Source organism: Salmo salar, chromosome 12 (genome assembly GCF_965601325.2).
Source record: "Salmo salar chromosome 12, fSalSal1, whole genome shotgun sequence".
NCBI lineage: Eukaryota > Metazoa > Chordata > Actinopteri > Salmoniformes > Salmonidae > Salmo > Salmo salar.
Genome location: NC_138302.1, coordinates 13,892,501 through 13,912,500, shown reverse-complemented (window position 1 = coordinate 13,912,500; position 20,000 = coordinate 13,892,501). Strand labels below are relative to the sequence as shown.

General features: G+C 49.0%; 1 protein-coding gene across 1 annotated transcript in view; it reads right to left on the bottom strand.

The window, feature by feature from the left end:
* The window catches only part of LOC106592948 (adhesion G protein-coupled receptor L1), a gene marked incomplete at its 5' end in the record, with an annotated part of 36,686 nt that overhangs the window by 4,569 nt on the left and 12,117 nt on the right, over window positions 1-20,000 (bottom strand). Inside the window, 6 exons of the mRNA XM_082958408.1 lie at window positions 11,019-11,141; window positions 11,289-11,469; window positions 17,739-17,777; window positions 18,644-18,829; window positions 19,208-19,311; window positions 19,643-19,939. Of these exons, the coding sequence (XP_082814534.1) occupies window positions 11,019-11,141; window positions 11,289-11,469; window positions 17,739-17,777; window positions 18,644-18,829; window positions 19,208-19,311; window positions 19,643-19,939 (930 nt within the window). The remainder of the gene's footprint in view (window positions 1-11,018; window positions 11,142-11,288; window positions 11,470-17,738; window positions 17,778-18,643; window positions 18,830-19,207; window positions 19,312-19,642; window positions 19,940-20,000) is intronic.

Genomic DNA, 20,000 nt, shown 5'->3' with positions numbered 1-20,000 from the left:
GAGAGGAGGAGAGAACTATCTTCACCTGACCTAGAGATGGAGTGAGGAGGAGACAACTATCTTTACCTGACCTAGAGATGGAGAGAGGAGAGAACTATCTTCACCTGACCTAGAGATGGAGAGAGGAGGAGAGATAGAACTATCTTCACCTGACCTAGAGATGGAGAGAGAACTATCTTCACCTGACCTAGAGATGGAGAGAGGAGGAGAGAACTATCTTCACCTGACCTAGAGATGGAGAGAGGAGGAGAGATAGAACTATCTTCACCTGGCCTAGAGATGGAGAGAGGAGGAGAGACAGAACTATCTTCACCTGACCTAGAGATGGAGAGAGGAGGAGAGAACTATCTTCACCTGGCCTAGAGATGGAGAGAGGAGGAGAGATAGAACTATCTTCACCTGGCCTAGAGATGGAGAGAGGAGGAGAGATAGAACTATCTTCACCTGACCTAGAGATGGAGAGAGGAGGAGAGAACTATCTTCACCTGACCTAGAGATGGAGAGAGGAGGAGAGAACTATCTTCACCTGACCTAGAGATGGAGAGAGGAGGAGAGAACTATCTTCATCTGACCTAGAGATGGAGAGAGGAGGAGAGAACTATCTTCACCTGACCTAGAGATGGAGAGAGGAGGAGAGATAGAACTACCTTCACCTGGCCTAGAGATGGAGAGAGGAGGAGAGATAGAACTACCTTCACCTGGCCTAGAGATGGAGAGAGGAGGAGAGAACTATCTTCACCTGACCTAGAGATGGAGAGAGGAGGAGAGAACTATCTTCACCTGACCTAGAGATGGAGAGAGGAGGAGAGAACTATCTTCACCTGACCTAGAGATGGAGAGAGGAGGAGAGAACTATCTTCACCTGACCTAGAGATGGAGAGAGGAGGAGAGAACTATCTTCACCTGACCTAGAGATGGAGAGGAGGAGAGATAGAACTATCTTCACCTGACCTAGGGATGGAGAGAGGTGGAGATATAGAACTATCTTCACCTGACCTAGAGATAGAGAGAGGAGGAGAGAACTATCTTCACCTGGCCTAGAGATGGAGAGCGGAGGAGAGAACTATCTTCACCTGACCTAGAGATGGAGAGGAGGAGAGATAGAACTATCTTCAGCTGACCTAGAGATGGAGAGAGGTGGAGAGATAGAACTATCTTCACCTGACCTAGAGATGGAGAGAGGAGGAGAGAACTATCTTCACCTGGCCTAGAGATGGAGAGAGGAGGAGAGATAGAACTATCTTCACCTGGCCTAGAGATGGAGAGAGGAGGAGAGATAGAACTATCTTCACCTGACCTAGAGATGGAGAGAGGAGGAGAGATAGAACTATCTTCACCTGGCCTAGAGATGGAGAGAGGAGGAGAGAACTATCTTCACCTGACCTAGAGATGGAGTGAGGAGGAGACAACTATCTTTACCTGACCTAGAGATGGAGAGAGGAGAGAACTATCTTCACCTGACCTAGAGATGGAGAGAGGAGGAGAGATAGAACTATCTTCACCTGACCTAGAGATGGAGAGAGGAGGAGAGAACTATCTTCACCTGACCTAGAGATGGAGAGAGGAGGAGAGAACTATCTTCACCTGACCTAGAGATGGAGAGAGGAGGAGAGAACTATCTTCACCTGACCTAGAGATGGAGCGAGGAGGAGAGAACTATCTTCACCTGACCTAGAGATGGAGAGGAGGAGAGACAGAACTATCTTCACCTGACCTAGAGATGGAGAGAGGAGGAGAGATAGAACTATCTTCACCTGGCCTAGAGATGGAGAGAGGAGGAGAGATAGAACTATCTTCACCTGACCTAGAGATGGAGAGAGGAGGAGAGAACTATCTTCACCTGACCTAGACATGGAGAGAGGAGGAGAGAACTATCTTCACCTGACCTAGAGATGGAGAGAGGAGGAGAGAACTATCTTCACCTGACCTAGAGATGGAGAGAGGAGGAGAGATAGAACTACCTTCACCTGGCCTAGAGATGGAGAGAGGAGGAGAGAACTATCTTCACCTGACCTAGAGATGGAGAGAGGAGGAGAGAACTATCTTCACCTGACCTAGAGATGGAGAGAGGAGGAGAGAACTATCTTCACCTGACCTAGAGATGGAGAGAGGAGGAGAGAACTATCTTCACCTGACCTAGAGATGGAGAGAGGAGGAGAGAACTATCTTCACCTGACCTAGAGATGGAGAGGAGGAGAGATAGAACTATCTTCACCTGACCTAGAGATGGAGAGAGGTGGAGATATAGAACTATCTTCACCTGACCTAGAGATAGAGAGAGGAGGAGAGAACTATCTTCACCTGGCCTAGAGATGGAGAGAGGAGGAGAGAACTATCTTCACCTGACCTAGAGATGGAGAGGAGGAGAGATAGAACTATCTTCAGCTGACCTAGAGATGGAGAGAGGTGGAGAGATAGAACTATCTTCACCTGACCTAGAGATGGAGAGAGGAGGAGAGAACTATCTTCACCTGGCCTAGAGATGGAGAGAGGAGGAGAGATAGAACTATCTTCACCTGGCCTAGAGATGGAGAGAGGAGGAGAGATAGAACTATCTTCACCTGACCTAGAGATGGAGAGAGGAGGAGAGATAGAACTATCTTCACCTGGCCTAGAGATGGAGAGAGGAGGAGAGAACTATCTTCACCTGACCTAGAGATGGAGTGAGGAGGAGACAACTATCTTTACCTGACCTAGAGATGGAGAGAGGAGAGAACTATCTTCACCTGACCTAGAGATGGAGAGAGGAGGAGAGATAGAACTATCTTCACCTGACCTAGAGATGGAGAGAGGAGGAGAGAACTATCTTCACCTGACCTAGAGATGGAGAGAGGAGGAGAGAACTATCTTCACCTGACCTAGAGATGGAGAGAGGAGGAGAGAACTATCTTCACCTGACCTAGAGATGGAGAGAGGAGGAGAGAACTATCTTCACCTGACCTAGAGATGGAGAGGAGGAGAGATAGAACTATTTTCACCTGACCTAGAGATGGAGAGAGGTGGAGATATAGAACTATCTTCACCTGACCTAGAGATAGAGAGAGGAGGAGAGAACTATCTTCACCTGGCCTAGAGATGGAGAGAGGAGGAGAGAACTATCTTCACCTGACCTAGAGATGGAGAGGAGGAGAGATAGAACTATCTTCAGCTGACCTAGAGATGGAGAGAGGTGGAGAGATAGAACTATCTTCACCTGACCTAGAGATGGAGAGAGGAGGAGAGAACTATCTTCACCTGGCCTAGAGATGGAGAGAGGAGGAGAGATAGAACTATCTTCACCTGGCCTAGAGATGGAGAGAGGAGGAGAGATAGAACTATCTTCACCTGACCTAGAGATGGAGAGAGGAGGAGAGATAGAACTATCTTCACCTGGCCTAGAGATGGAGAGAGGAGGAGAGAACTATCTTCACCTGACCTAGAGATGGAGTGAGGAGGAGACAACTATCTTTACCTGACCTAGAGATGGAGAGAGGAGAGAACTATCTTCACCTGACCTAGAGATGGAGAGAGGAGGAGAGATAGAACTATCTTCACCTGACCTAGAGATGGAGAGAGGAGGAGAGAACTATCTTCACCTGACCTAGAGATGGAGAGAGGAGGAGAGATAGAACTATATTCACCTGGCCTAGAGATGGAGAGAGGAGGAGAGATAGAACTATCTTCACCTGGCCTAGAGATGGAGAGAGGAGGAGAGAACTATCTTCACCTGACCTAGAGATGGAGAGAGGAGGAGAGATAGAACTATCTTCACCTGGCCTAGAGATGGAGAGAGGAGGAGAGAACTATTTTCACCTGACCTAGAGATGGAGAGAGGAGGAGAGAACTATCTTCACCTGACCTAGAGATGGAGAGAGGAGGAGAGATAGAACTATCTTCACCTGACCTAGAGATGGAGAGAGGAGGAGAGAACTATCTTCACCTGACCTAGAGATGGAGAGAGGTGGAGAGATAGAACTATCTTCACCTGACCTAGAGATGGAGAGAGGAGGAGAGAACTATCTTCACCTGGCCTAGAGATGGAGAGAGGAGGAGAGATAGAACTATCTTCACCTGGCCTAGAGATGGAGAGAGGAGGAGAGATAGAACTATCTTCACCTGACCTAGAGATGGAGAGAGGAGGAGAGATAGAACTATCTTCACCTGGCCTAGAGATGGAGAGAGGAGGAGAGAACTATCTTCACCTGACCTAGAGATGGAGTGAGGAGGAGACAACTATCTTTACCTGACCTAGAGATGGAGAGAGGAGAGAACTATCTTCACCTGACCTAGAGATGGAGAGAGGAGGAGAGATAGAACTATCTTCACCTGACCTAGAGATGGAGAGAGGAGGAGAGAACTATCTTCACCTGACCTAGAGATGGAGAGAGGAGGAGAGATAGAACTATATTCACCTGGCCTAGAGATGGAGAAAGGAGGAGAGATAGAACTATCTTCACCTGGCCTAGAGATGGAGAGAGGAGGAGAGAACTATCTTCACCTGACCTAGAGATGGAGAGAGGAGGAGAGATAGAACTATCTTCACCTGGCCTAGAGATGGAGAGAGGAGGAGAGAACTATTTTCACCTGACCTAGAGATGGAGAGAGGAGGAGAGAACTATCTTCACCTGACCTAGAGATGGAGAGAGGAGGAGAGATAGAACTATCTTCACCTGACCTAGAGATGGAGAGAGGAGGAGAGAACTATCTTCACCTGACCTAGAGATGGAGAGAGGAGGAGAGAACTATCACGCCTGACCTAGAGATGGAGAGAGGAGGAGAGAACTACCTTCACCTGACCTAGAGATGGAGAGAGGAGGAGAGAACTATCTTCACCTGACCTAGAGATGGAGAGAGGAGGAGAGATAGAACTATCTTCACCTGGCCTAGAGATGGAGAGAGGAGGAGAGAACTATCTTCACCTGACCTAGAGATGGAGAGAGGAGGAGAGAACTATCTTCACCTGACCTAGAGATGGAGAGAGGAGGAGAGAACTATCTTCACCTGACCTAGAGATGGAGAGAGGAGGAGAGAACTATCTTCACCTGACCTAGAGATGGAGAGAGGAGGAGAGAACTATCTTCACCTGACCTAGAGATGGAGAGAAGAGGAGAGAACTATCTTCACCTGACCTAGAGATGGAGAGGAGGAGAGATAGAACTATCTTCACCTGACTTAGAGATGGAGAGAGGAGGAGAGAATTATCTTCACCTGGCCTAGAGATGGAGAGAGGAGGAGATAGAACTATTTTCACCTGGCCTAGAGATGGAGAGAGGAGGAGAGATAGTTCTATCTTCACCTGACCTAGAGATGGAGAGAGGAGGAGAGATAGAACTATCTTCACCTGGCCTAGAGATGGAGAGAGGAGGAGAGAACAATCTTCACCTGACCTAGAGATGGAGAGAGGAGAGATAGAACTATCTTCACCTGACCTAGAGATGGAGAGAGGAGGAGAGATAGAACTATCTTCACCTGGCCTAGAGATGGAGAGAGGAGGAGAGAACAATCTTCACCTGACCTAGAGATGGAGAGAGGAGGAGAGAACTATCTTCACCTGACCTAGAGATGGAGAGAGGAGGAGAGATAGAACTATCTTCACCTGACCTAGAGATGGAGAGAGGAGGAGAGAACTATCTTCACCTGACCTAGAGATGGAGAGAGGTGGAGATATAGAACTATCTTCACCTGACCTAGAGATGGAGAGAGGAGGAGAGAACTATCTTCACCTGGCCTAGAGATGGAGAGAGGAGGAGAGAACTATCTTCACCTGGCCTAGAGATGGAGAGAGGAGGAGAGAACTATCTTCACCTGACCTAGAGATGGAGAGGAGGAGAGATAGAACTATCTTCACCTGACCTAGAGATGGAGAGAGGTGGAGAGATAGAACTATCTTCACCTGACCTAGAGATGGAGAGAGGAGGAGAGAACTATCTTCACCTGGCCTAGAGATGGAGAGAGGAGGAGAGATAGAACTATTTTCACCTGGCCTAGAGATGGAGAGAGGAGGAGAGATAGAACTATCTTCACCTGACCTAGAGATGGAGAGAGGAGGAGAGAACTATCTTCACCTGACCTAGAAATGGAGAGAGGAGAGAACTATCTTCACCTGACCTAGAGATGGAGAGAGGAGGAGAGATAGAACTATCTTCACCTGACCTAGAGATGGAGAGAGGAGGAGAGAACTATCTTCACCTGACCTAGAGATGGAGAGAGGAGGAGAGCTGGAACTATCTTCACATGGCCTAGAGATGGAGAGAGGAGGTGAGATAGAACTATCTTCACCTGGCCTAGAGATGGAGAGAGGAGGAGACAACTATCTTCACCTGACCTGGAGATGGAGAGAGGAGGAGAGATAGAACTATCTTCACCTGGCCTAGAGATGGAGAGAGGAGGAGAGAACTATTTTCACCTGACCTAGAGATGGAGAGAGGAGGAGAGAACTATCTTCACCTGACCTAGAGATGGAGAGAGGAGGAGAGAACTATCTTCACCTGGCCTAGAGATGGAGAGAGGAGGAGAGAACTATCTTCACCTGACCTGGAGATGGAGAGAGGAGGAGAGATAGAACTATCTTCACCTGGCCTAGAGATGGAGAGAGGAGGAGAGAACTATTTTCACCTGACCTAGAGATGGAGAGAGGAGGAGAGAACTATCTTCACCTGACCTAGAGATGGAGAGAGGAGGAGAGAACTATCTTCACCTGACCTAGAGATGGAGAGAGGGGGAGAGATAGAACTATCTTCACCTGACCTAGAGATGGAGAGAGGAGGAGAGAACTATCTTCACCTGACCTAGAGATGGAGTGAGGAGGAGACAACTATCTTTACCTGACCTAGAGATGGAGAGAGGAGAGAACTATCTTCACCTGACCTAGAGATGGAGAGAGGAGGAGAGATAGAACTATCTTCACCTGACCTAGAGATGGAGAGAGGAGGAGAGAACTATCTTCACCTGACCTAGAGATGGAGAGAGGAGGAGAGAACTATCTTCACCTGACCTAGAGATGGAGAGAGGAGGAGAGAACTATCTTCACCTGACCTAGAGATGGAGAGAGGAGGAGAGAACTATCTTCACCTGACCTAGAGATGGAGAGGAGGAGAGATAGAACTATTTTCACCTGACCTAGAGATGGAGAGAGGTGGAGATATAGAACTATCTTCACCTGACCTAGAGATAGAGAGAGGAGGAGAGAACTATCTTCACCTGGCCTAGAGATGGAGAGAGGAGGAGAGAACTATCTTCACCTGACCTAGAGATGGAGAGGAGGAGAGATAGAACTATCTTCAGCTGACCTAGAGATGGAGAGAGGTGGAGAGATAGAACTATCTTCACCTGACCTAGAGATGGAGAGAGGAGGAGAGAACTATCTTCACCTGGCCTAGAGATGGAGAGAGGAGGAGAGATAGAACTATCTTCACCTGGCCTAGAGATGGAGAGAGGAGGAGAGATAGAACTATCTTCACCTGACCTAGAGATGGAGAGAGGAGGAGAGATAGAACTATCTTCACCTGGCCTAGAGATGGAGAGAGGAGGAGAGAACTATCTTCACCTGACCTAGAGATGGAGTGAGGAGGAGACAACTATCTTTACCTGACCTAGAGATGGAGAGAGGAGAGAACTATCTTCACCTGACCTAGAGATGGAGAGAGGAGGAGAGATAGAACTATCTTCACCTGACCTAGAGATGGAGAGAGGAGGAGAGAACTATCTTCACCTGACCTAGAGATGGAGAGAGGAGGAGAGATAGAACTATATTCACCTGGCCTAGAGATGGAGAGAGGAGGAGAGATAGAACTATCTTCACCTGGCCTAGAGATGGAGAGAGGAGGAGAGAACTATCTTCACCTGACCTAGAGATGGAGAGAGGAGGAGAGATAGAACTATCTTCACCTGGCCTAGAGATGGAGAGAGGAGGAGAGAACTATTTTCACCTGACCTAGAGATGGAGAGAGGAGGAGAGAACTATCTTCACCTGACCTAGAGATGGAGAGAGGAGGAGAGATAGAACTATCTTCACCTGACCTAGAGATGGAGAGAGGAGGAGAGAACTATCTTCACCTGACCTAGAGATGGAGAGAGGTGGAGAGATAGAACTATCTTCACCTGACCTAGAGATGGAGAGAGGAGGAGAGAACTATCTTCACCTGGCCTAGAGATGGAGAGAGGAGGAGAGATAGAACTATCTTCACCTGGCCTAGAGATGGAGAGAGGAGGAGAGATAGAACTATCTTCACCTGACCTAGAGATGGAGAGAGGAGGAGAGATAGAACTATCTTCACCTGGCCTAGAGATGGAGAGAGGAGGAGAGAACTATCTTCACCTGACCTAGAGATGGAGTGAGGAGGAGACAACTATCTTTACCTGACCTAGAGATGGAGAGAGGAGAGAACTATCTTCACCTGACCTAGAGATGGAGAGAGGAGGAGAGATAGAACTATCTTCACCTGACCTAGAGATGGAGAGAGGAGGAGAGAACTATCTTCACCTGACCTAGAGATGGAGAGAGGAGGAGAGATAGAACTATATTCACCTGGCCTAGAGATGGAGAAAGGAGGAGAGATAGAACTATCTTCACCTGGCCTAGAGATGGAGAGAGGAGGAGAGAACTATCTTCACCTGACCTAGAGATGGAGAGAGGAGGAGAGATAGAACTATCTTCACCTGGCCTAGAGATGGAGAGAGGAGGAGAGAACTATTTTCACCTGACCTAGAGATGGAGAGAGGAGGAGAGAACTATCTTCACCTGACCTAGAGATGGAGAGAGGAGGAGAGATAGAACTATCTTCACCTGACCTAGAGATGGAGAGAGGAGGAGAGAACTATCTTCACCTGACCTAGAGATGGAGAGAGGAGGAGAGAACTATCACGCCTGACCTAGAGATGGAGAGAGGAGGAGAGAACTACCTTCACCTGACCTAGAGATGGAGAGAGGAGGAGAGAACTATCTTCACCTGACCTAGAGATGGAGAGAGGAGGAGAGATAGAACTATCTTCACCTGGCCTAGAGATGGAGAGAGGAGGAGAGAACTATCTTCACCTGACCTAGAGATGGAGAGAGGAGGAGAGAACTATCTTCACCTGACCTAGAGATGGAGAGAGGAGGAGAGAACTATCTTCACCTGACCTAGAGATGGAGAGAGGAGGAGAGAACTATCTTCACCTGACCTAGAGATGGAGAGAGGAGGAGAGAACTATCTTCACCTGACCTAGAGATGGAGAGAAGAGGAGAGAACTATCTTCACCTGACCTAGAGATGGAGAGGAGGAGAGATAGAACTATCTTCACCTGACTTAGAGATGGAGAGAGGAGGAGAGAATTATCTTCACCTGGCCTAGAGATGGAGAGAGGAGGAGATAGAACTATTTTCACCTGGCCTAGAGATGGAGAGAGGAGGAGAGATAGTTCTATCTTCACCTGACCTAGAGATGGAGAGAGGAGGAGAGATAGAACTATCTTCACCTGGCCTAGAGATGGAGAGAGGAGGAGAGAACAATCTTCACCTGACCTAGAGATGGAGAGAGGAGAGATAGAACTATCTTCACCTGACCTAGAGATGGAGAGAGGAGGAGAGATAGAACTATCTTCACCTGGCCTAGAGATGGAGAGAGGAGGAGAGAACAATCTTCACCTGACCTAGAGATGGAGAGAGGAGGAGAGAACTATCTTCACCTGACCTAGAGATGGAGAGAGGAGGAGAGATAGAACTATCTTCACCTGACCTAGAGATGGAGAGAGGAGGAGAGAACTATCTTCACCTGACCTAGAGATGGAGAGAGGTGGAGATATAGAACTATCTTCACCTGACCTAGAGATGGAGAGAGGAGGAGAGAACTATCTTCACCTGGCCTAGAGATGGAGAGAGGAGGAGAGAACTATCTTCACCTGGCCTAGAGATGGAGAGAGGAGGAGAGAACTATCTTCACCTGACCTAGAGATGGAGAGGAGGAGAGATAGAACTATCTTCACCTGACCTAGAGATGGAGAGAGGTGGAGAGATAGAACTATCTTCACCTGACCTAGAGATGGAGAGAGGAGGAGAGAACTATCTTCACCTGGCCTAGAGATGGAGAGAGGAGGAGAGATAGAACTATTTTCACCTGGCCTAGAGATGGAGAGAGGAGGAGAGATAGAACTATCTTCACCTGACCTAGAGATGGAGAGAGGAGGAGAGAACTATCTTCACCTGACCTAGAAATGGAGAGAGGAGAGAACTATCTTCACCTGACCTAGAGATGGAGAGAGGAGGAGAGATAGAACTATCTTCACCTGACCTAGAGATGGAGAGAGGAGGAGAGAACTATCTTCACCTGACCTAGAGATGGAGAGAGGAGGAGAGCTGGAACTATCTTCACATGGCCTAGAGATGGAGAGAGGAGGTGAGATAGAACTATCTTCACCTGGCCTAGAGATGGAGAGAGGAGGAGACAACTATCTTCACCTGACCTGGAGATGGAGAGAGGAGGAGAGATAGAACTATCTTCACCTGGCCTAGAGATGGAGAGAGGAGGAGAGAACTATTTTCACCTGACCTAGAGATGGAGAGAGGAGGAGAGAACTATCTTCACCTGACCTAGAGATGGAGAGAGGAGGAGAGAACTATCTTCACCTGGCCTAGAGATGGAGAGAGGAGGAGAGAACTATCTTCACCTGACCTGGAGATGGAGAGAGGAGGAGAGATAGAACTATCTTCACCTGGCCTAGAGATGGAGAGAGGAGGAGAGAACTATTTTCACCTGACCTAGAGATGGAGAGAGGAGGAGAGAACTATCTTCACCTGACCTAGAGATGGAGAGAGGAGGAGAGAACTATCTTCACCTGACCTAGAGATGGAGAGAGGGGGAGAGATAGAACTATCTTCACCTGACCTAGAGATGGAGAGAGGAGGAGAGATAGAACTATCTTCACCTTCCTAGTGATGGATGAGAGGTGGAGAGATAGATCCATTGTGTGTGTGTGTGTCTGTTTGTGTGTGTGTGTGTGCGTGTCTGTGCACGTGTGTTTGCGCGTGTGTGTTTGTGTGTGTGCGTGTGCGTGTGACTGACCATTGCTGCTGTACTGCTGTAGAGTAGCAGTTGAGAGCTGTAGAACACTGTCACTGTCATAGGAGTGAGGGAACGTCAGGTCCTGTAGGTCTGCCTCTGTGTTCAATACATACACCTCCAGATCTACACACCCACACACACACACACACGCACGCACACACACACAGACGCACGCGCACACACGTGAAAGAGAAACAGAGAGGGAAGTTTTTACACTTCAAACTGAACAGATTGCTAAAACACACACACACACAAACACGCCAAACTTACCGACATTGGGCGCTCTGTCGCTGAACCGCCCCTCGTAGATGTTGTTAGCCAATAGAAAGGCTCCTTTTTCCATGGCGTCCAATAGCAGCGAGGCAGAGCGTGATTGGTCAGTGGTCCTCATATCAGCCCAGGAGACTAGAGCTTCAGGACCCAACAGGTTATCAACTACCTGAACCACCGCCTGTCAGAGACACACACACACACACTATATATATATATATATATATATATTCTTTATGGTTACTACATGTGTTATTTCATAGTTCTGATGTCTGGACTATTATTCTAAAATGTAGAAAATAGTACAAATAAAGAAAAACCCTTGAATGAGTAGGTCCAAAGGTCCAAACTTTTGACTGGTACTGTATGTATATACTATGTACTGTATAGACTATATCATATAAAGCCTCATGAACCAGTCACCTGTCCGGACCAGAGATATATCACACACACATATACTAAATATACTAGACTAAATATACAATACTAAAGATACCATTCTAAATATACTATACTAAAGATACTATACTAAATATACAATACTAAATATGCTATACTAAATATACTATACTAAATATACTATACGAAAGATACTATACTAAACATACAATACTAAATATACAATACTAAATATACTACACTAAAGATAATACCCTAAAAATAGAATACTAAATATACTATACTAAATATACAATACTAAATATGCTAAACTAAATATACTATACTAAAGATACAATACGAAAGATACTATACTAAACATACAATACTAAATATACAATACTAAATATACTACGCTAAAGATAATACCCTAAATATAGAATACTAAATATACTATACTAAATATACAATACTAAATATGCTATACTAAAGATACTAAAACTACAATACTAAATATACTGTACTAAATATACTATGCTAAATATACTATACTAAATAAACTATACTAAATATACAATACTAAAGAGTCTATACTAAATATACAATACTAAATATACTATACTAAATATACAAACTACATATACTATACTTAATATACAATACTAAATATAGTATACTAAATATACTATACTTAAAATAAACTATACTAAATATACTATACTAAATATACGATTGTCACGTATCCCACTGATGGTGGCTCCCCTGCCTGCTCGGGCGGCGCTCGGCGGTCGTCGTCGCCGGCCTACTAGTCGCCGCTGATCCTTTTTTCCTTTTCTGTTTGTATGTCTTATTGGTTGCACCTGTTCCCTATTTGAGTGTCTTGATTTGTGTTTATTTAAGCCTGCTTAGCCCGCCCAGGTTTGTGCGGGTTTATTTTATGTCAGTGTGCTTTTTGGATGTGCTGGCTATTTCGCCTTGATTTTCTTTCCGGACTTTGTGCCCGTTATTACTGGGTTGGTAATTTTGTTCACGCGCCTGTTGTGTTGGCGTTTACCGTTTTGTACCGGAGAAAAGAAATCATTATTTCCTTACCTCTGCTCTCTGCGCCTGACTCCTACCACCACTCCTAGCAATTCGTGACAGAATCCGGCACCAGCTATGGAGTCAGCAGGAGCAGCCGCGCCTCCTCTCCCATCGATGGAAGAAAGGGTCCTCCATCATACCAGCATTCTCCACCGGATCGGTTCAGCCATGGATCAGATGATGGAGAGGATGGACCGATGGGAGAGGAGTGGCCTCCCTACCTCATCCCCAGCTCCTCTTCCCCCTCCACCTACTACCCCTCCTCCGGCATCCGGATCCGGGGCCCTATGCCTGGCTCTCCCCAGGGAGTACGATGGAGCGGCGGCTGGGTGCCAGGGGTTCCTGCTACAGCTGGAGTTGTACCTGGCTACCGTTCGTCCGACTCCCTCGGGAGAGGAGAGCGTGAGCGTCCTCGTCTCCTGCTTAATGGGTCGTGCCCTGGAGTGGGCCAACGCAGTGTGGTATGGCCCAGACTCGGCAAGGGATCACTACCCCGAGTTCACCCGCCGTTTCCGGGCCGTGTTCGACCACACACCAGAAGGCCGGGCGGCGGGTGAACGGCTGTTCCACCTGCGGCAGGAGACGAGGAGCGCACAGGACTTTGCTCTGGAGTTCCGGACCTTGGCTGCTGGGGCGGGGTGGAACGACAGGGCCCTGATGGACCACTATCGTTGCAGCCTCCGGGAGGACGTCCGCCGGGAGCTAGCCTGTCGGGACACTACCCTCTCACTGGATGAACTTATTGACATGTCCATTCGTCTCGACAACCTGCTGGCTGCCCGCGGGCGTCCAGAACGGGCCCTGTTGGTTCCACCTCCAGGTCCTCCAGCTCCCATCCTTATGACTGGTGCTGGAGGAGCTCCTCTGGGAATCGGGATGGCAGGCAGAGCACTCCTCGTTCACCCCAGGTGAGTAAGCACCAACCTCACCCAGAGCTCCCTGTTGGCCATATGTTTGTACTTATAACTTTCCCTGAGTTTTCTCCATCTTTCCAGCATAAGGCGCTAGTCGATTCAGGCGCAGCTGGACATTTTATGGATCGTGGGCTCGCATTAAGGCTAGGGATTCCTCTGGTGTCGTTGGACCAACCTTTCCCCGTGCACTCCTTAGATAGCCAACCATTAGGGTCAGGGCTGGTCAGGGAGGCCACGTTTCCACTGGACATGGTAACGCAGGGGGATCATGGGGAACGGATTAGTCTCTTCCTCATTGATTCGCCTGCGTTTCCAGTGGTGCTGGGGATTCCCTGGCTGGCCAATCTCAACCCTGATATTTCGTGGAGACAGGGGGCTCTCAGAGGGTGGTCAGAGGAGTGTTCAGGCAGGTGTAAAGGAGTTTCCATCGGTGCAACGACGGTGGAGTGTCCAGACCAGGTTTCCACTGTGCACATTCCCTCTGAATATGCTGATTTGGCTATCGCCTTCTGTAAGAAGAGGGCAACCCGATTACCACCTCATCGACGAGGGGATTGCGCGATAAACCTCCAGGTAAACGCTACACTTCCCAGGAGTCACGTGTACTCATTGTCACAAGAGGAAACGCTGGCTATGGAGACATATGTCACGGAATCTCTGAGACAGGGGTACATTCGGCCCTCCATGTCACCCGTCTCGAGTTTCTTTTTCGTGAAGAAAAAATATGGAGGTCTGCGTCCGTGCATTGATTATCGAGGTCTAAATTCCATCACAGTGGGGTTTAGTTACCCGCTACCTCTCATCGCTACGGCGGTGGAATCATTTCACGGAGCGCGTTTTTTCACGAAACTGGATCTCAGGAGCGCGTACAATCTGGTGCGTATCCGGGGAGGAGACGAGTGGAAAACCGCATTTAGTACCACATCGGGCCACTATGAGTACCTCGTCATGCCGTATGGGTTAAAGAATGCTCCAGACATTTTTCAATCCTTTGTCGACGAGATTCTCAGGGACCTGCATGGGCAGGGTGTGGTGGTGTATATTGATGACATCCTGATCTATTCCGCCACACGCTACGCGCATGTATCCCTGGTGCGCAAGGTGCTTGGGCGACTGCTGGAGCATGACCTGCACGTTAAGGCTGAGAAATGTGTGTTTTCCAAACGAGCCGTTTCCTTCCTGGGGTATCGCATTTCCACCTCGGGGGTGGTGATGGAGTGTGACCGCGTTAAGGCCGTGCGTAATTGGCCGACTCCGACCACGGTAAAGGAGGTGCAGCGGTTCTTAGGGTTTGCCAATTACTACCGGAGGTTTATCCGGGGCTTTGGTCAGGTGGCTGCTCCCATTACCTCACTGCTGAAGGGGGGTCCGGCGCGCTTGCGCTGGTCAGCAGAGGCGAACAGAGCTTTCAGTCGTCTGAAGGAGCTGTTTACCGACGCTCCCGTGCTGGCTCATCCGGACCCCTCTTTGGCATTCATAGTGGAGGTGGACGCGTCCGAGACTGGGGTGGGGGCCGGTGCTATCACAGCGCTCGGGCACGCCACCAAAACTCCGCCCTTGCGCCTTCTTTTCTAGGAAGCTCGGTCCGGCGGAGCAGAACTATGACGTGGGGGACCGGGAGTTGTTAGCTGTAGTCAACGCTCTGAAAGTGTGGAGACACTTGCTTGAGGGGGCTAAGCACCCTTTCCTCATCTGGACTGACCACCTTAATCTCGAATACATCCGGGCAGCTAGGAGACTGAATCCGCGTCAGGCCAGGTGGGCCATGTTCTTAACCTGATTTTGGTTCACAATCTCCTATCGGCCAGGTTCATTAAACACGAAGGCCAACGCGCTGTCCCGCCTATATGACACCGAGGAGAGGGCCATCGATCCAACTCCCATCCTCCCAGCGTCATGCTTGGTAGCACCGGTGGTATGGGAGGTGGACGCGGAGATCGAGCAGGCCTTACGGTTGGAACCAGCACCATCTCAGTGTCCAGCAGGTGTTCAGTACGTGCCGCTTGGTGTCCGTGATCGATTTATTCGATGGGCCCATAATCTCCCCTCTTCGGGTCACCCTGGGATCGAGAGGACAGTGCGGAGCCTGAGGGGAAAGTACTGGTGGCCCACCTTGGCAAAGGACGTGCGGTTTTATGTTTCCTCCTGCTCGGTGTGCGCTCAGAGCAAGGCTCCTCGACACCTGCCTAGAGGGAAATTACAGCCCCTCCCCGTTCCACAGCGGCCGTGGTCGCACTTGTCAGTGGACTTTCTCACCGACCTTCCCATATCTCAGGGAAACACCACAATCCTGGTCGTTGTGGATCGGTTCTCGAAGTCCTGCCGTCTCATCCCGTTGCCCGGTCTCCCTACGGCTCTGCAGACTGCGGAGGCCCTGTTTACCCATGTCTTCCAGCACTACAGGGTGCCCGAGGACATAGTTTCTGATCGGGGTCCCCAGTTCACGTCCAGAGTTTGGAGGGCGTTCATGGAACGGTTGGTGGTCTCGGTCAGCCTGATCTCGGGTTTCCACCCCGAGAGTAATGGGCAGGTGGAGAGAGTGAACCAAGAGGTGGGTAGGTTTCTATGGACGTATTGCCGGGACCGGCCCAGGGAGTGGGCGAGATACGTCCCATGGACAGAGGTAGCCCAAAACTCCCTCCGTCACTCATCAACTAACATGTCACCGTTTCAGTGCGTATTGGGCTACCAGCCGGTCCTGGCTCCATGGCACCAGAGCCAGACCAAGGCTCCTGTGGTGGAGGAGTGGGTGCAGCGCTCGAAGGACACTTGGAAAGCCGTCCAAGACGCACTAACAAAGGCGAGTGGACGGCAGAAGAAGAGCGCTGACCAGCACCGCAGTGAGACCCCTGTGTTTGCACCAGGGGATCGAGTCTGGCTCTCGGCTCGAAACCTACCCCTCCGCTTGCCCTGCCGGAAGCTGGGGCCACAGTGTGTAGGGCCGTTTAAAGTCCTGAGGAGGATAAACGAGGTGTGTTAACGGTTACAACTTCCATCTTACTACCGTATTAACCCCTCGTTTCATGTGTCTCTCCTCGGGCCGGTGGTGGCTGGTCCCCTGCAGGAAGGTGAGGTGCCGGGTAGTCCCTCCACCCCCTCTGGACATTGGGGGGTCCCCGGCGTATACGATACGCGCCATTCTGGACTCCAGACGTCGGGTGGGGGGCCTACAGGACCTCGTCGACTGGGAGGGGTACGGCGTGGAGGAGAGGTGCTGGGTACCAGTGAAGGACATTTTCGACCCCTCACTACTGAGGGATTTCCACCGCCTTCATGGGGATCGCCCTGCGCCTCGTCCTCCGGGTCGCCCTCGAGGCCGGTGGCGGCTTGCTGCGGGAGCCGCGCGTCAGGGGGGTACTGTCACGTATCCCACCGAAGGCGGCTCCCCTGCCTGCTCGGGCGGTGCTCGGCGGTCGTCGTCACCGGCCTACTAGTTGCCGCTGATCCTTTTTTCCTTTTCTGTTTGTATGTCTTATTGGTTGCACCTGTTCCCTATTTGAGTGTCTTGATTTGTGTTTATTTAAGCCTGCTTAGCCCGCCCAGGTTTGTGCGGGATTATTTTATGTCAGTGTGCTTTTTGGATGTGCTGGCTATTTCGCCTTGATTTTCTTTCCGGACTTTGTGCCCGTTATTACTGGGTTGGTAATTTTGTTCACGCGCCTGTTGTGTTGGCGTTGACCGTTTTGTACCGGAAAAAAGAAATCATTATTTCCTTACCTCTGCTCTCTGCACCTGACTCCTACCACCACTCCTAGCAATTCGTGACAACGATACTAAATATACTATACAAAATATACCATAGTAAAGATACTATACTAAATATACTGTACTAAATATACTATACTAAATACACAATACTAAATATACAATACTAAATATACTATACAAAATATACCATACTAAAGATTCTATACTAAATATACTATACTAAAAATACTATACTAAAGATACTATACTAAATATACTATACAGAATATACCATACTAAAGATACTATACTAAATATATTATACTAAATATGCTATAGTAAATATACTATAGTAAATATATACTAAATGTAGAGAGTTGTGGTTTACCTGGACATAAGCTCTACAGGTGCGTTCCCTCTTCTGCAACTAAAGTAGACAGGAACACACTTTACGTTACACAATTACTACAAATAAAATAAAATAAAATGTTATTTGTCACATGCACTAGAAGACAACAGGTGTAGACCTTACCGTGAAATGCTTACAACAGTCTGTGTGTGTGTGTGTACCTTGTAGTGTGTGTGTGTGTGTACCTTGTTGTAGTGTGTGTGTGTGTGTGTGTGTGTGTGTGTGTGTGAGTACCTTGTTGTAGTGTGTGTGTGTGTGTACCTTGTTGTAGTTGCGTGTGTGTGGACCTTGTTGTAGTGTGTGTGTGTGTGTACCTTGTTGTAGTGTGTGTGTGTGTGTGTGTGTGTGTGTGTGTGTACCTTGTTGTAGTGTGTGTGTACCTTGTTGTAGTGTGTGTGTACCTTGATGTAGTGTGTGTGTGTGTGTACCTTGTTGTAGTGTGTGTACCTTGTTGTAGTGTGTGTGTGTGTACCTTGTTGTAGTGTGTGTGTGTGTGTGTGTGTGTGTGTGTGTACCTTGTTGTAGTGTGTGTGTACCTTGTTGTAGTGTGTGTGTACCTTGATGTAGTGTGTGTGTGTGTGTACCTTGTTGTAGTGTGTGTACCTTGTTGTAGTGTGTGTGTGTGTACCTTGTTGTAGTGTGTGTGTACCTTGTTGTAGTGTGTGTGTACCTTGTTGTAGTGTGTGTGTACCTTGTTGTAGTGTGTGTGTACCTTGATGTAGTGTGTGTGTGTGTGTACCTTGTTGTAGTGTGTGTGTACCTTGTTGTAGTGTGTGTGTACCTTGTTGTAGTGTGTGTGTACCTTGTTGTAGAGTGTGTACCTTGTTGTAGTGTGTGTGTACCTTGTTGTAGTGTGTGTGTACCTTGTTGTAGTGTGTGTGTACCTTGTTGTAGTTGCGTGCAGCAGACTCCTTGTTGGCTGGTCGTAGGGCCTGAAGCTGAGAATCCAGGATGTCCAACAGCTGCTCTAGAAGTTTGACTGACATGCTGACATCACCGGCGTAGACCCGCCCCCTCGTCAGGTTTACTAACTCACCAGCGATGTTAGCTGCATTCTCCCCACTCTTTATCTAGAAGGGAGGAGGGGAGGGAGGGGGAACGGGGGAGGAGGGTAGAGGGTAGAGGGGGAGGGAGGGAGAGGGAGGAACATATAGTCATGTTAAAGTTATGTGGTGCTGTCCATTCACGACCTGTGTGTGTATGTCTTCGCGTGCGTATGGGTGTGTTTCCATCCATGTCCTTCTGTGTGCGTCTGTATGTGTGTACGTGTGTGTGTGTGTGTGTGTGTGTGTGTGTGTGTGTGTGTGTGTGTGTGTGTGTGTGTGTGTGTGTGTGTGTGCATATAGTATGCATGCGTCCCTGCGTAAGAGTGCGCGCACGTGTCCATCCGTGTGTGTGCGTGTGTGTGTCCATGTCTTTCCCTCCTTGTGTTTGTGTGTGTGACTGACCTTCTGTGCTATCTGACTGACCCAGGGGGAGGTACAGTTACTGAGGTCAGGCCCTCTGGAGTTCCAGGTTACCGGGGACAACACACACTTGTACGATGCTATACCTGGTGGGGGAAAGAGAGGGGGAGGAGGGATGGAGGGAGGGAGAGAGGAGGGTGTGGAGAGAGAGGGGGAGTGGGAGAAAGGGATGGAGGGGGGAGTGGAAAGAGGGGTGGAGGAAGGGAGGAAGAGAGAGAGAGACAGATATCAAAACCTAATTTGCATTCAGCATGCTCTCACTCTACAGTATCACTACCCTCCTTTCTCTCTCACTCTCTCTCTCTCTCTCCCCCCTTTCTCACTAGACTACCATTTCACTGACACACACACACACACACACACACACACACACACACACACACACACACACACACACACACACACACACACACTCACCCAGTGATCCTTTGGGACATGGTCTCTCCACCATCTCTCCTTTAGGTGTAGGTGGCCACTGTACCCCTCTGGTCACCCTCCCCTCACACACCCCAACCTGCCCCCCCTGGGACCCCCCCGGGGCGATGGGGGCACGGTGGGGGGGGCGTGGGGTCAGCGGGACCATGGCCGTGATTGGCCGCAAGTCCGGACTCCGGTTGATGACCCCGATGGGATTGGAGGCTGAAGGTCGTACTGGGGTCAGCGCTACGGTGGCTGTGTAGGACCTCACTGTAGTCATTAGAGATGAGAGAGGACCTGGAGGAGAGAGGCAGGGGGAGGGAGGGGTAAAATATATTATCATTCTGGTTAGTAAACC